The sequence below is a fragment of the Loa loa genome (assembly GCF_000183805.2).
Source record: "Loa loa unplaced genomic scaffold supercont3.22, whole genome shotgun sequence".
NCBI classification, from domain to species: domain Eukaryota; kingdom Metazoa; phylum Nematoda; class Chromadorea; order Rhabditida; family Onchocercidae; genus Loa; species Loa loa.
In genome coordinates, this window is record NW_018108202.1 from 142,548 (window position 1) to 157,351 (window position 14,804).

A 14,804-nucleotide genomic window follows, 5' to 3' on the forward strand; every position below is an offset into this window, starting at 1 on the left:
TTTTTTTTTTNTTTTTTTTTTTTTTGTGGAATTATTCATTCGATATTAGTAAAAAGTTATTCAACCTATCAGGATCGAAGTGATATATCTGATTTCCACAACTATCAATTGTGCTTACATTGATAAATGACGGAAAGGAAAACAATCAATCTGATCATTGGTGCTTTATCATTTTCAAATTTCGAAAATTTTAAATAATTGATGTGAAAATGATAATTACTATGTAAAGCAAATCATTTCAGACTTGCTAAATGATAAGTTTTTTTTTTCAGATTGAATCCTTTTTCAATCAAACAAACATTAGTTAAAGTGTGTAAACAAACAAATGTGTTAACAAATAAACGGGAAAAAATGTCAAAACTTTCCAATTAACTCATGCATATCTAATTGTAATTTAATAATTAACTTGAACTAATTTACCTAAAGTGTCTAAGGTATAGATGCATTTTTAGTGAATGATGTCGCCTATTTCCCCCATATGCTTTGTCGACAGAAAACGAAATTCATCATCGATTTCATCTTCCAACCCCTTTGTATATTCGTCTCTCCTTCCGCCCCTCCTCTCCTCCCTCCTCATTAATTAGCATCCGTATAAATCATCTTAACATTGTAATCCGGAAAGTAAAGTTCTGCAATGATTCTTGCATTGTATGACTGATGATGTTGGCATTAAAGTATTATCAATCAAATTTTGATGAAAAACATTTCATCAAAAAAAAAAAAAATCCGTACGAAATTTTGAAACAAACATTAATTAATTGCTGCGAAATTGAGTGAATTGATATATACCACAAGCAGAAAAACAAAAATTAAAAAAGAAATAACAAAACAATTATTTTTGTTAAATTTAAAATTAAGCATCAAAAAACATTCTGAAAGAAGAGGGAATGAAATTGGGACATTTAGGTGACATTGATCCATTTCCAGCTACTTATCGTATTTCAATAAAAATAAAAAGCAACAAAAAAGTGGAAGGAAAAACTAAAATGATCCATTAGCTTTTAATAATCATTACTAAATGAGATTACGACATTTACTGAAATGAAGTTATTTTAAAAAAAAAAGTAAAAAAAGCATGATAATATTGTTGTAAGGAAAATTTGCAAGGATAGAATGAATGTGAGATAATATTTCAATAAAATTCTCAGGTATGAATGAATTTGAAATATTGTGATATTAAGATTCTCAGGTGTGGATAGATGCGAATTATCATCTTTTTGAGATTGACAGAAAGGATCAATATATGACAATAGCTTAAGTAAGATTTTCAGATGATAAAGGGAATAACTTAAAATGAAATAAAACTAAAACTGAAATAATTGGTAACTAAAAGGTTTTTTTTGCTTTTTTCATCAAAAAACACTTTTTCATTTTTTTTATTTCTTCTTCTATTGCATTTTCATTTCTTTCTTATTTTACGTTGGAAAAAATTTTGCCACAAATTGAAAAAAGCTATGAAAAATTGATGCAATTTCATTCAAACTTTCAACATTTTTAAAGACAAGCAATGAGAAATAAATACATTTTCTGACAAAAAAAAAAAATGAGAAAAAGAAATTGGTGATAAAAATGAAATTATTCTTTGTTGTTATCAGACATTCAAACACTTTCAAGGGCAAATTATCAAGTTAAAAAAGAAAAATAAAAAAATGAATGTTCGTTCATTGGTTCCATCTCCGGTGTGGTTGATTCGATTTTGATCAAAATTTCCTTTACAACATAAATTTCAACATAGATTACTACACTACCCATCTTACTTGTTTTATCCCAAAAAAAAAAAGTTTTTTTTAGTATTTGGTAAACTTTGGTGATATTTTGCTCCTTTGCATGATTCATCAAACAAAAGTCATTCCATACCCTTTCCAAAATGAATGGACTTTTTTCTTCTTTTCAAAAGGAACCTTAAAATGTATTTTGCACTCTGCACTTTCAGTTGAAATTATTTTTCATTTTCAAAAATTTTAAATACAACTAGAAATTTTCAAATTTAAATCTTCTTTTGTTCAATTTTTTTAGGCTTTTTTTCTTCCTTTTTCCGTTTCCTTTTTTTTTCCAGTCCAGAATTAAAAATGAATGAAATGTTAAATACGAAGTAACAAATGAACTGACACAAAATATTTTGAAATTTACAGTTTAATAATAAAAAAAAAAAACGAAACGATTGGTTTTCAGTTTTAGCATCGAAATTAATCGCTCAATTTTTGCTTACGTCACTAAGATTTACTGCTTTTTTTCCTATTTAATTCAAAAAAGTTTTTCTTTTTTTTTTTTAAATTACAAGAAGCATTTTATAGCTATCGAATAGATAGTATAAGAAATAATAGGAATGAGGTTGACAGTGCCTGACGAAATGAATAAAACAGCCTTTTAAGTCCAATAATTAATGAATTTTTATGAGGAAGGCCTAATTCCATTTCCTAATTTTATTTGTTTATTTCTGGAACTTTAATTCATTCTATTTCGAATTTGTTTTATCAACAGAATTCTCTAAGAGATGGAAGGAAAAAAAAATGTGAAAACAATTCATTCATTCACTCATTCGTCTCTTTTCTTGCATATGCGAAATAACATTTGGTGGTACAATTTGATTTTATTTTCAGTTCAATTATTTTTTAAGGAAAATACCGTATAACTCTTATGCTTTCCATATATTTTATATTCTAATGAAATAGCAGATAAAAAAGCTAATATTGTTATCCTTTTGCAGAAGATTATCCATATCCTCCCTCTTCTATCAGTTAATTGTCTCTTTCTTTTCTCTTTTCATTACCTTTTATCCTACAATATTTTGTCATTTAATTTAATTGACGCATTTTGATAACAGAAAGATTGTGTTTAGTGTAAGAGATTGAATAATTAGATGATAAAATGAAACTATCGAGAAATATTATTGGAAATAAAGAGGAAACAGCTTAAGAATAATTGTTTGATATTAAAATGAAAATTTTTTCATTTGTTAGAATCTAACACAAATGATTGCTATCACAATCATTTTTGATTTTAAATGAATTCTTTGTTCCCTTTTTCTAGCACATATTTCATTCGAAAAAAATTTATGGAATTGGGAATGAATTCAAAAAACGTTTATAAATTAATATCAAATGCGAGCAAGCTAAACACATAGTTTTGCTTAAGCATGCATCTGTTTGCCTAAGCATGCATCTGTTTGCTTAAACATGCATTTATTTGCATGCATTATGATAGATTAAAAGGAGATTAATCATACAGTTATGTTTCAAAAATTACAAAGTGAAGAAGAAAGTTAGGCGCAAAAAGGAAGAAACAATTGCGCTTCTTTATTGTATCAATCATCTTCAAAAGTCTGCCATTTTTTCCTCAAACTTGTATTTATTATGAGAGAAATAAAAGGATCGCAGCTTTTGTTCTTTCTTCCTTTTGCCTTATCTCATTTAAAAATTACTTCAAATACTTGGGAATAGAAAAAAAATTTAAAAATGAAATAATTAATTCCTATTAAATCTCACCTTTTCCTGCCGAAATCCCTGCTAAATTTCATTTTTTTTTAAAATTGTCTGATTGGCTTTTAGAATATTCGACTATTGGGTGATTTTGTTTAGAGCATATTGATCCCTTTTTTATTATCTCTTAAATAAATTTGAACATATTTTCTAAATTAAAAACTTTTGTCCAAATATTTTAATGTTACCATCTGCTAATAACTTCGATTAAATCTTCAAATATCTTAGAGTTCTTGAATTCCAAATTTCTTAAATTTACCAAATATTAAAATAAAATGTAAAGTTAGAAGTCAGTAAATGTCTAAGCTCTTTTTTTTTTTTGATACCCAAACAAAGTTAAATTGAAAGAAAGAAAAGGAAAAGAAACCGCAAAAATTTCACCAATGTTACGAGAACTGACGCCGATACTCCCATAAAAGATACGATGACATCTGGTAGAATGGAAAGTCATAAATATAATGTCCCTTATGGTTGAGGGATGGAATGAATATTTCCCTCAGATAATTCTCGAAAAATCAACATGTGGCAGAAGATACTGGTCATTGAGTGTTTCCTTAACGTTAATTTATGCATAAGCAATAATTTGGGAATTTCATCTATGAATTTATCGAGTCATCGTGAAGCATATCCATTGGTTGATTGCTAGTATTAATTTATTAGGCTAACCGGAAATGGGAACCAGAAACCAATCTCACATTCCTCACTGGTACCTAAAATTAGTTCCATAGTTTACTGTTGAAACTTTCTGCAACATTTCATTGTCCGTTACCGCCGTTTAATTATCCCGAATATTCATTTATATCAATACAAAATTTGATTGTTCTTATTGCAATCGTCAAGGTGATTTTGCAGTGTGACAGTTTTTAAAAACAAGGTTCGGAGCTTGAAGCCTAAAATTTTCTGCTGCAAAAACTCCTGAAACTTTCTGCAAAACACATCATTACTTACCGGTCCGTTAACAACAGTTGGTCTGGCGTTGTTTTCCACTTTCGGTGACACTTGTTCCATCTATGCTATTCCTGTGATAGTGCAAATTAGCTGCTTCTGAAATCAAAATGATAAAAATCTGTGGTTGCTAAGGTTGATGATTTTCCCTAATGACGGTTGCGCTTCCTATCATCAACAAGCTCATCCAAGTGTAAAAGTTCAATTCTAACCAAAAATAAGAAATAAAAAATAAAAAACGAAAAAACAAGCTTTAAATTGAGATTGGAATTTTAAGTATAACTTTTAGAACTAGATTTTGTTAATCCCAAATCTTCTACTCACCGTTATCATCCTTTACTTCATAAATTTTTTGCCATTAAACGAAATTATTTTCAATTCGATTCGAAATTTTTCGAAATAAAAGTTGTATAATGAATTAAAGAAATGACAAAAAAAAAAATGATATCAATGGTATATATATAGTGTGCACTCGAAAATTTTGTTAGAAAATGAAAAAGTACAGGTTTAGCGAAGGAAAAGAACGAATTGTTGAAAGAATGCAATAAAATGATTTCAAATATTTCAGATACTTAAAAATTTCAAAATTCATTGTATTACAATTCAATGTTACATTTTTGTTTCCTTTTCATACTTATTTGTTTCACAATAAAAATTAACTTTAAATTCTTCAACATTTGTAAACATTTTTTGCTAAAAGCTAACAGGAAAAAAAAACGAAGATATAATAAGTGAAATAATGGAATTGTTTATCAAATAGTTTATTAATAGTAGTATTACAAGTATCTTTTAATCACTAATTAACATTTATTAGTTATTTCATTTATTAACAAATAATATTTTAAATTAAACAACAAAATGTTACCTAAACATCGAATGAAATATATTTGAATAATTTAATCTTTGAACATAACTATTAATATATTTGTTACAGTCATATGATAGCTCTGTTATAGTGACAGTATCAAGCAACTCATTGTCAAATATTGTTGGCAATTTTAAATCAAAATACTGTATCGACAGTTCCATTCGTTTCTAGGTATAAAATTTTATTATTTAAAATAGGAATAAAAAAGTGTTTGAAACAAAGTATGTAATTATATAAATAATGAAATAGCACTACAAATTAGTTACAATTGTTGGAATGACAGGCATAAATATCAATTAAAATGACAGAATTAGTTGATAATGAGATGTAATTCAGTAACTAAGAGGATCAATGATCAACATTTCAGTCCTACTAAATATTAATAATCCTCATCATTGATGACAGTTATGTGTATGCTCTTACAATGGATAAATTAGGCATTCAATATTTTCCAAATATTATTTAATTCATTCTCTTATCGTATTCTCATCGATGATTGTCTTTTTACATAACTATTAAATCTCGTTAATCAAATTTTTAAATTCATTTTTTCTTTTGTTATATTAATTATGAATCTAGAAAATTTTAAATGTTTGGCATTTTTGGTCGAAGAAAGGATGCAACTCAAATAATTTAAAAACTTTTTGAATTTATCCATTCAAGCCCAAAAGCTTTCATTTAATAATACATCATGATAATTTCTCAAAATAAAAGCATTAAACCATTAAACTTCAAGTTTTTGAATTCCTCCCTTTTTTTTTTTTGTTAACCGATAACTTTAGATACAATGACAAGTAACACATTTGTAGGAAAACGATTAATTTTTATGATTTCAATTATGTTAAAAGTTACCAAACCGAAATGAATTTCAAAAGGTTTGTAAACATTGATTTAATGATTGCCATGACATTTTTATTGCAGTACTAATAATTGATTTTACCATTTATGGTATTATCACAAAATGCGATCAAAAGACATGTTAAGTGATAAGAAGGAAGCTGTTAATCTTCACATGCAAATCCATAAAACTTTTATATTTCGATTTCAATCTTAGATCTTTTGAAAAAGAAAGATGCCAGACAGTTCACAGATGTTTAGTATTAATATAAAGGCTGTCATTTTAGTGGTCAATTTTTATAGACAGTTATTAAGGCTAATCTTCAATCTTGTAGAAACATTATGAAACGTTTTTAAAATTTTTCTAAAACTAAGAATTTTTATTTTTAGGGCAATTCTTCATTTGAATTAAATTGAAAATGACGATTTAATGAGATGGATTAATTTTGAACGTCAAGTAGTGATCTATTTTAAAAAAAAATGAAATTACAAAACATTTTTATCCACTATGACGATCATTCTGATACAATCGTATTTGTAAATTAAAATGTCACACTAGTAATAACATAAACAAAAAAAAAAAAGAATTGGGAAGAAAAAAGATTTAGCGTAACTCAAGTGGACAGCCAATTTATGATAATATCGTACAGGCAAAAAAAAACTATCTCATTGCTAAATTTAGTCATTTTAATAATTTTAAAATTTCTTAGCAGAGAAAATCGTTCAATCAGTAACATTCTCCTACGGTTATTTCTTTCTCCTTTTTCAATTTCTTCATACACAATGGAGAAAAAGTATTGAATTTCTCTCAGATATTCATCTTTAAATTTTCATTCAAGAAAAGGAAGCAAAAAAAAATTGAAAAATTTTCAAAAATTTCTTCTCAAAACACATTATATGTTGCTGGAACGTATTGGTAGCAATAATTATTGTTGAATATGCAGTATGGTATGCATTTTATGCATATTTGATATAAATGAATGTAGGAAAAAATAGGAAGTTAAAGTTTTTTAAATAATGCAAAAAAGAAAGTTTGGAATTCGAATTAAATTTTAAAAATAAATTAAATTAGTAGTTGAATAAACGAACTTGTGACAAACATAGTTAATATCTGAAATGGATAAGTTATCATTCTCTAAGAAAGCAAATGATCAGCAAATATATTAGAGTAATTTAATGAGGTAAATTGTACATAGAGTAGAATTGGAGATAATCGAGAGGGCTGCATTCAAATGAATCAACATGGAAAATTTAAACTGTAATGTGTGAAAGATACGATGATGATTGTGATGAAATGGTGTGTGAATTTATAAATAATCAGACAAATCAAATAGAAGCAAAGCGAAAATCACAAATGATTTCTGAAAACTTCGAATATAACTTCTCTGTAAAGAAAATATTGCTGAAATTTAACAACAAATTTCATTTCATTTTTTTATACAAAAAATCAAACCATTGCGGGTACAAATAATTGACAAAATCAATTAAATTAATTGATCGAAATCGAAAGATGCATGCATTCACATCTGATGGGAATTCTAACTTAAAAGAGACAACAAATCACATCCTTTGGCAAAATTACAGACATCGAAACGAATAACTTATACATTTACACCATTTTCATTCATTCATTCATTCATTCACATTAGCAAATATTGTAAAAATTATTATACTTGCATCACTTTGACCATGTTGTTTCGATCACATTCTCTTCATTGGTTTACTACCATAACACAATTCTCAATCCGTTGTAAACTACTTGCGTGTACTATCAAATTTCTTGTTTCCCAAACTGTCCCCTTTGATTTCATCGTATCAGTTAAAGATCAGATTGTACATTTTCTAATATCATTTTAATTCTTTAAGCTTTTTGCTACCCAATAACGGTACCCATTTAAATGCCACATTGATCAAAGATATGAAATATGTTTTAACAAAGCGAATTCTGATTTATTTGCATTATGATTGTTATTTTTTTGTTCAAATTACCATTCAATTATTAACAAATGTAAAAGTTAGTTATATATTCACAAAAAATTTACATTTTTGTCCTGAATCGCTGATAATTATTAATATTTGACACTTTCATTTCAGTTTTGAAATGAATTTACTACTCAATATTTGATAATAAGATATGATAACATTATCATTCATTCTACTTTAAAAATCAATACAATTTGCATAATTTTTTATCAGAATTTCAAGACTTTAAATCCTAAAAAAAACAATCAAACTTTTCGCCAATAATATTTGATTCATGATAGTTTTTCTCATTTCTGCCATATAAAATTTCGTACGATTTTTTTTGCATTTATTAATTATTGATTTTAAGAAAAAAAAAAGTAGTTCATTTCATAGGAAGAATGAATTTTGCACTTTTATTCTGAATTGACAGCTCTTAAAATGTTCTTGTATTTGTTATGACAAATGTGAATGGACTATTAATTATCTTGAGTGACCCAATTTGAATTGACAATTCAACAGGTCATTTCCCTTTCATATTCTCTTCCCTTAATTCGCTATTCTTTTAACTGTTCAAACTACCCTTGCAATTATTAATTCTAATTTATGCCAAACAGCAAAAAAAAAAAATGATAGAGAAATAATTTGAAGGGAATGAAAAACTTCAAGAATCCATTGTAATACATCTGGTATGTAAAATGGAAACTTTCGTTTCAGTTGAAAGTCGGATCAGAGCAAAATTGAGGAAAAAAAAATGTACAGCTAGTGACAAATGTAGGACATATGAAAATATCAATGATATCATCAATAATTGGAAGAAAATCTTTCGAGTTGATTATCAACATATGCATAGTTAAAATTTGCTACATTGATAAGAAAAAATATATAATGATAATGATAATATAAAAACGGGAATAACGAATATAAAAAGATTTTGAATAATGACAATTTTCGAAATATCAATTGAGAATAAATCGGGTATGAATCATTTGGATATCATTGAAGTTAAAGCTATCAGACTATCCATTTTATTCAATATTTACTAATCCAGAAGATCAACCGAATCTATCAAAGAAAAACAATGCAAAATTGTTAAAATAAAAGATTCAGAAGTGTGACAAAAAAAAAGAGTGATATAGTTTTAACGATAATGGAAATATTTAATTCAGCAGGAAACGATCGCGACACAGTCGACATCTTTACAGAATAAAAACTTCACAAATATTTACATGTAGGATAAAGAACTGATGGATGAGGTAGCGAAATATTTTCAACTATACAAGGACGACACATAATGCGACATTTGCTAAATAGCGCATTAAAATGGGAATAACTGCTGTATATTTGAATAATTTAACAGATATAAATTTTGCATGTAAAATTTAGTACACTCAATTTGTAACATGAATAGCCAGCTTTTGATTATAATCCTCGGAAATAATAATGAACAAAACGGTCAAAAGTTATCATTAAATTTATCATTAGTTTTTCATATAAATAGAATCAAATTTCTGATATTAATGAATTCATTTGCATCAAAATTGCGGAAGAGGCAAGAAAAAAAAGGATGAAAATTGAAAGGTAGAAAGTGGAAAACGGAAAATTACAAAAAAGAAATGAGTCATTATTTAGCAAAGGAAAAAAAAAGTCGACAAATTAAAAGGTCTAATCCTTCATCGTTTGATTATTTTATTCATATTTTATGAGAAAAAAATTTCATCACTACTTTTATTAATATTCGACTCTTACAGTATTTTCTGTCCCAGAAATCTTATCACAGTCTATACAGGCTTATAGATTTACTTCCGATAAGTCTGTAAGCTTTTTCTTATTATTATTAGTAATGTTAGCCTTATAGCCCTATATTCCATTTTGCATCTGACAAACCCCTCTTGTCACTCTTTCATATCAAATCTTCATTTATCCATCAGATATGCACTCAATGATATTGGAACCTGGAACCATTATCAAATCCCAATAGTCGAATTTCAGGCCATAAATCACACCATATATTTCATTCCTCAGTCATTGATCTTTTTTTCTTTTCAATTTTAAACTAACTTCCTTCTATTACTTTGCCCTTTTCTGGTAACTTTCATTTCTAAAAGAATATTCATAAAAATTCTTCTTTGGGATTTTGGGACTTTTTTATACTATCGTTGCCAATTTTATAGCTTTTTCACCTATTTGAGAACAAATTTTAAACTTTTTGGGAAAAGTTTTCAAGTATAAATAATATATAAATCTAACTAAGTAATGATAGGGAAAGAAGGTGAAAGGACAAAAGGTCAAATTGCAAATCAATTTAAACTTTTCAATTTTGCTGAAATTTATTGCACAACCTTTTTTATGTTAATTTATTTATCCATGATGATGAGCCAATTAGTTGTTTAAATTTTTATTTAAGTAATATTCATTTAATTTAAATGATATTCAGTTGCCCTCTTATATTTTTTACACTTCTAGGAATTTACAACTTACAATTTCTTTCTTCATACATCAACTCTAATTTACTGACAGAAGTCGTTTAATTGTGTGTAAACAGTGAATGACCAGTGGTCAGTTGTTTCCAGACTTGGCAACTTTTTATAATTTTAAAAATAAAGTAAAATAACTTTCATGCTACTGAACTGAACAAGTTTTTTCCTTGTCATTTGCGCATAATTATCAAGCAGCTATTGCCGTTGCAAGCACTCCTCGGGGAGAACGTCTGTTAGAATATACTTTTTACATTTTTAAACTTTCATTATATCAAATGTTTTCACTGGGACTGGAAATTTCTTTGTCAATAAAGCTAACAATTCCTCAAGAACAGCTGTAAATGAAAAAGCAGGGAAGAAAGAGAAGTTGGTATTTTGGTATTTGAAAGTGTAAAAGTATAATTTAAATTGTTCATGAAAAGTATGACAAAGAATTACTTTCCGTTTTCTTCACCCACTTGTAAATTAAGCTCCATTTATGAGGATTTGAAAATTTTGCAGCCAGAAATTTACATTTCTACTTCCTGTTTTATGTCCCGATAATAATCTCAAACGACTCAAATCCAATATTATTTCCGAAATTTTCAAATCTGGCTAAATTTTGAAAATCATTCCAGTAATAAACAATGAGGCAGATAAAGCTTCCGTTCAAAAATGCAACAAACATTGGACGACATTTGTTGCTCATTAATTCACAATTTCAAATTGCGCCATTTCAGAAATGAATCGATTGCAGCTTCCGCTTCATCAATCTTCCTCTTATAATATCAATAGAATCTTTTTTTGTGGCAAATTCAAGAAAATTAGGGAAGATTAAATGGAATGAAAGAAGTTCAATGCTTCATTGATAACATGAATGAACGAAAAAGTTTCAAACGGTGAATTTTGAGAACAGATTTATTGATTGATTCTATGCAAATTATTTATTTAAACTCAAAAATTTCTAAAATTCTCTGAATTACTCAATTCTTACTTATTTTTTCCATGTTACATATAAAATTATATTCACATTTGACATTAAAATTCTTTGTATATGCAAAAAAATTTGTTTTACTTTGGAATCTATTTAGGTTTGATAAAAAGATATGTAATAAAAAGTTATTAAAAACAAATTTTTTCGTCTTTAATTGTATTTGCTAAGCAAACAATTATAAATAATTCAAATATTGTAGCATTTGGAGAGATTCAAAATATGTGCTGATGTTATTATTTAACCAATTTATTGAATATTTAAAATAAAAACAAAAAAAAAGAAGCATCGAAAGAAGAAGTAATATTGGTTATAATTTCGATATTTATTATTTAAGAAATACCTGTGAATTGAATGGTGATAACAAATGTTGACCTTTGCCTTTCTTCATATGTCACTCGTTTTTCATTTCATTCTGCCATTTTCATCAGTTAATAATTATCATTTAATTTTTTTGCAATATTTAAAACTGATTTCTGTTTTGTTTGTTGGTTTGTTTTTCGTTTATTTGTTTACTTATGCGTTTACTTGTTTATTCGTTTGTTTATTTGTTTCGTTGTTTGCTTTACTCATTTATATGATTTGCTAATCCTGAACCTATGCTTTCATAAAAAACAAAAACAGTTAAATTTCTAAAAGTGATTTTTGCATGTAGAAAAAAGTAAAATAAAACGGATGACATAATTTCTTCGGAATTGTCATACTTTTGGAATTCATGTGCTTTCGCCGGAAATGTTCCAGAAGAAAAAATCTCAAAAATGAAATTCTTGGAATGATTGAATTAGTTGCATTTTAACTGGAATAAAGCATTTCAAAGAGCTATTTGAATTCAAATAATAGTTGAAGTTCCTGAAAGTCTGAAGGAGCTGTAGCATTTTAAAATCAAGTGGTCGATTTCTAAATTAGTCTTGGTTCTTTAGATTTTTTTTAACTTTAAAGTTCCTCCAAAAATCTTGATTTTGGATGGAAATCATTTGAGACTAAATCTTTACTTCATAAATTAGAATTGCCTTTTGATAAAGCAATCCGAGTTTTCATTTTCTTTTATTTCTTATCATATAATTAAATGGTAACCTGAAATTATGCATGAACTGATAATCAGGAAGTACATTTTAAACTGAGAACTAATTTGCATCTAAAAGAATGACAAATTTGACTATCATCTTGTGAAGAGATTTTTCTGAAGCATCACTGATATAAAATAATTGTAGCCATATTTAAACAAACTTTCTAATAGGTAATAATTTACATAGACTAAGTATACGTATGACGTCATGCAACGTTTGTAGACCAAATCCTGCAAGAGTAATGAAAGAAATTTAAAGCTTAAATGGTATTAGCAATGCTATATTGTTAGAAATGAAATGTCATCGAAACTTTAAGTAGTAATTCGTTATAACCTCCAAAAGGTCAACTCATTCTATTTACGCTTGACCCTTGTAATCCTGGAGTATATGAGGCTTAAAGAAGTAAAAATTTCAATCCGTTTTAGGTTACATGAATGTTATTACTGCGATGGTGTAATGCAACATAAATAAAAATTGCTAAGAGCGGTTTAGTCCTTACAGAAAGCTTTACTGAATGAAAAATAATTTACAGTGAATGAAAAATAAATCTGAAAATAATAAATATTAAAAAAAATCAGTCCTAAAATTTCGGCAATACGGACAAAAACAATTTCGTACCGGAGCACACCGTTTTTGAAGTAAAAAAATTCCGATTTTTGGCTGTAACAAGCGATTGGTATCGCTGACACAGCCGATTTGACAATGGCACAAATGTAAGTTTTTGTAAAATTTCTTAAATTTTAAGTGGAATGTATCTAAAATAGTATATAATAAGTCCTGAAAATGGCTAAAAAGCACTTATGTCATATCATTTCGTTGCTAATTATTACGATTAGCATTGAAAGAGGACTGAAGTTCCTTTTTCTTGCAAAGTTTTGAAATTTTAAATTGAAAGAAAATCTACTTTTCACTGAATTAAATTTCACCTTTCTCATTTTTTCCTTCCTTTTTCCGGGACTAAAATTATCTGTGCCTTCTCTCAACTTTCCTTTGCCTACCCTTCTGAACATAAATTTTAATGAAATTTTCAACATCCCAAAAGACAATCCTATTTCTCTTAAACAACATCAGAAATTAATGGTAAAATTTTGTTCCTACACGACGTGGTTAAAGTGACATTTCCGGATTCATTCCCTGAATCTGTATTTGGTGTCATACATTGAAGCACTTGTCTCTCCGATATGATATTATGATCTAGCGATCTTCTACTTCCCTGTATCTGTTCATTGCCATAATTAAGTCGTAATTGATCTGGATTCAATGACCTCAACGAATTACTGATGCTATTTGCAGGCCTATTCAACATTGACGCAAAATTTGATTGTGCTGTTTTACTGCAATTTGGATTCTGAAAATGAAAAAAAAAACTTTTGAAAATCTTAGAAATATCCTGTTAAATGGACGAAATTATTCATTCTTCAATTGGGAAGAATAGATTAACTGAATAATTCTCAACTTTCCAAATGAAAATTGACTTCTCTCTCAGCTACTTTCCTCTTTATTATCACTATTGCAAATAGAAGGAGGAAGAAATCCATGTTAACTTCACTAAGATAGCATAATTGAAATTGAAATTAAAATATATCTTAAATTCTCCCAGTAAATAATTTATACTTTTCATTTGTTCAAATAGAAGAATTTGACTAAAATGATGAGAAATATTATATCATCCAGGTGACAATCACTATCACATCAATGACAATCACTATCACATCAATGACAATCACTATCACATCAATGACAATCACTATCACATCAATGACAATCATTATCACATCAATGCATTTTCTTTCTTCTATTAGCTCTAAATTCATTACATAAAAGCCATTAGCTATTTAAAGTTTACTTTTCCATTTTCTTCGTCCATTCGTCGTTTAAAAGTAAATAACATTTCACCGATTTTCGCACATTTTATATCATCTTCTTTTCTTCTAAACGATGTTACAGAATGTCGAAACTGTTGAGGTAATAAATTGCCTTCTTTTGAAATGTTTGGTGAAAGTGTTACTGTAGGAGTAGTGGGCATTTTTGCACGTGAAGACAAATTCCGTGATCGAATATGATGAGTTAATGATAAGAATCCTGAAAGTGAGGAATAATATCAGTGATTGTAGAATAAAATATCATTTATTCAATTTGTAAAAGGGAAGAATTAATTGGAAACACAAAACTTACCACCATTAGAAAGTTTACTTT

At 27.5% G+C, this 14,804-nt stretch overlaps 2 protein-coding genes across 2 annotated transcripts in view; both read right to left on the reverse strand.

The window, feature by feature from the left end:
* The window catches only part of LOAG_16826 (hypothetical protein), a 19,978-nt gene extending 14,670 nt beyond the window's left edge, over window positions 1-5,308 (reverse strand). Inside the window, exons 1-2 of the mRNA XM_020449485.1 lie at window positions 5,290-5,308; window positions 4,428-4,523 (exon numbers count right to left, since the gene is read on the reverse strand). Of these exons, the coding sequence (XP_020306972.1) occupies window positions 4,428-4,487 (60 nt within the window). The 5' untranslated portion in view covers window positions 4,488-4,523; window positions 5,290-5,308. The remainder of the gene's footprint in view (window positions 1-4,427; window positions 4,524-5,289) is intronic.
* Window positions 5,309-13,665: 8,357 nt separating this feature from the next.
* LOAG_07480 (hypothetical protein) lies at window positions 13,666-14,634 on the reverse strand (the record flags this gene model as incomplete). The annotated part of the gene is made up of 2 exons (XM_003143013.1): window positions 13,666-13,956; window positions 14,455-14,634. The coding sequence occupies 2 exons, from the start codon at window positions 14,632-14,634 to the stop codon at window positions 13,666-13,668; spliced, it is 471 nt and encodes a 156-aa protein (XP_003143061.1).
* Window positions 14,635-14,804: the final 170 nt, after the last annotated feature.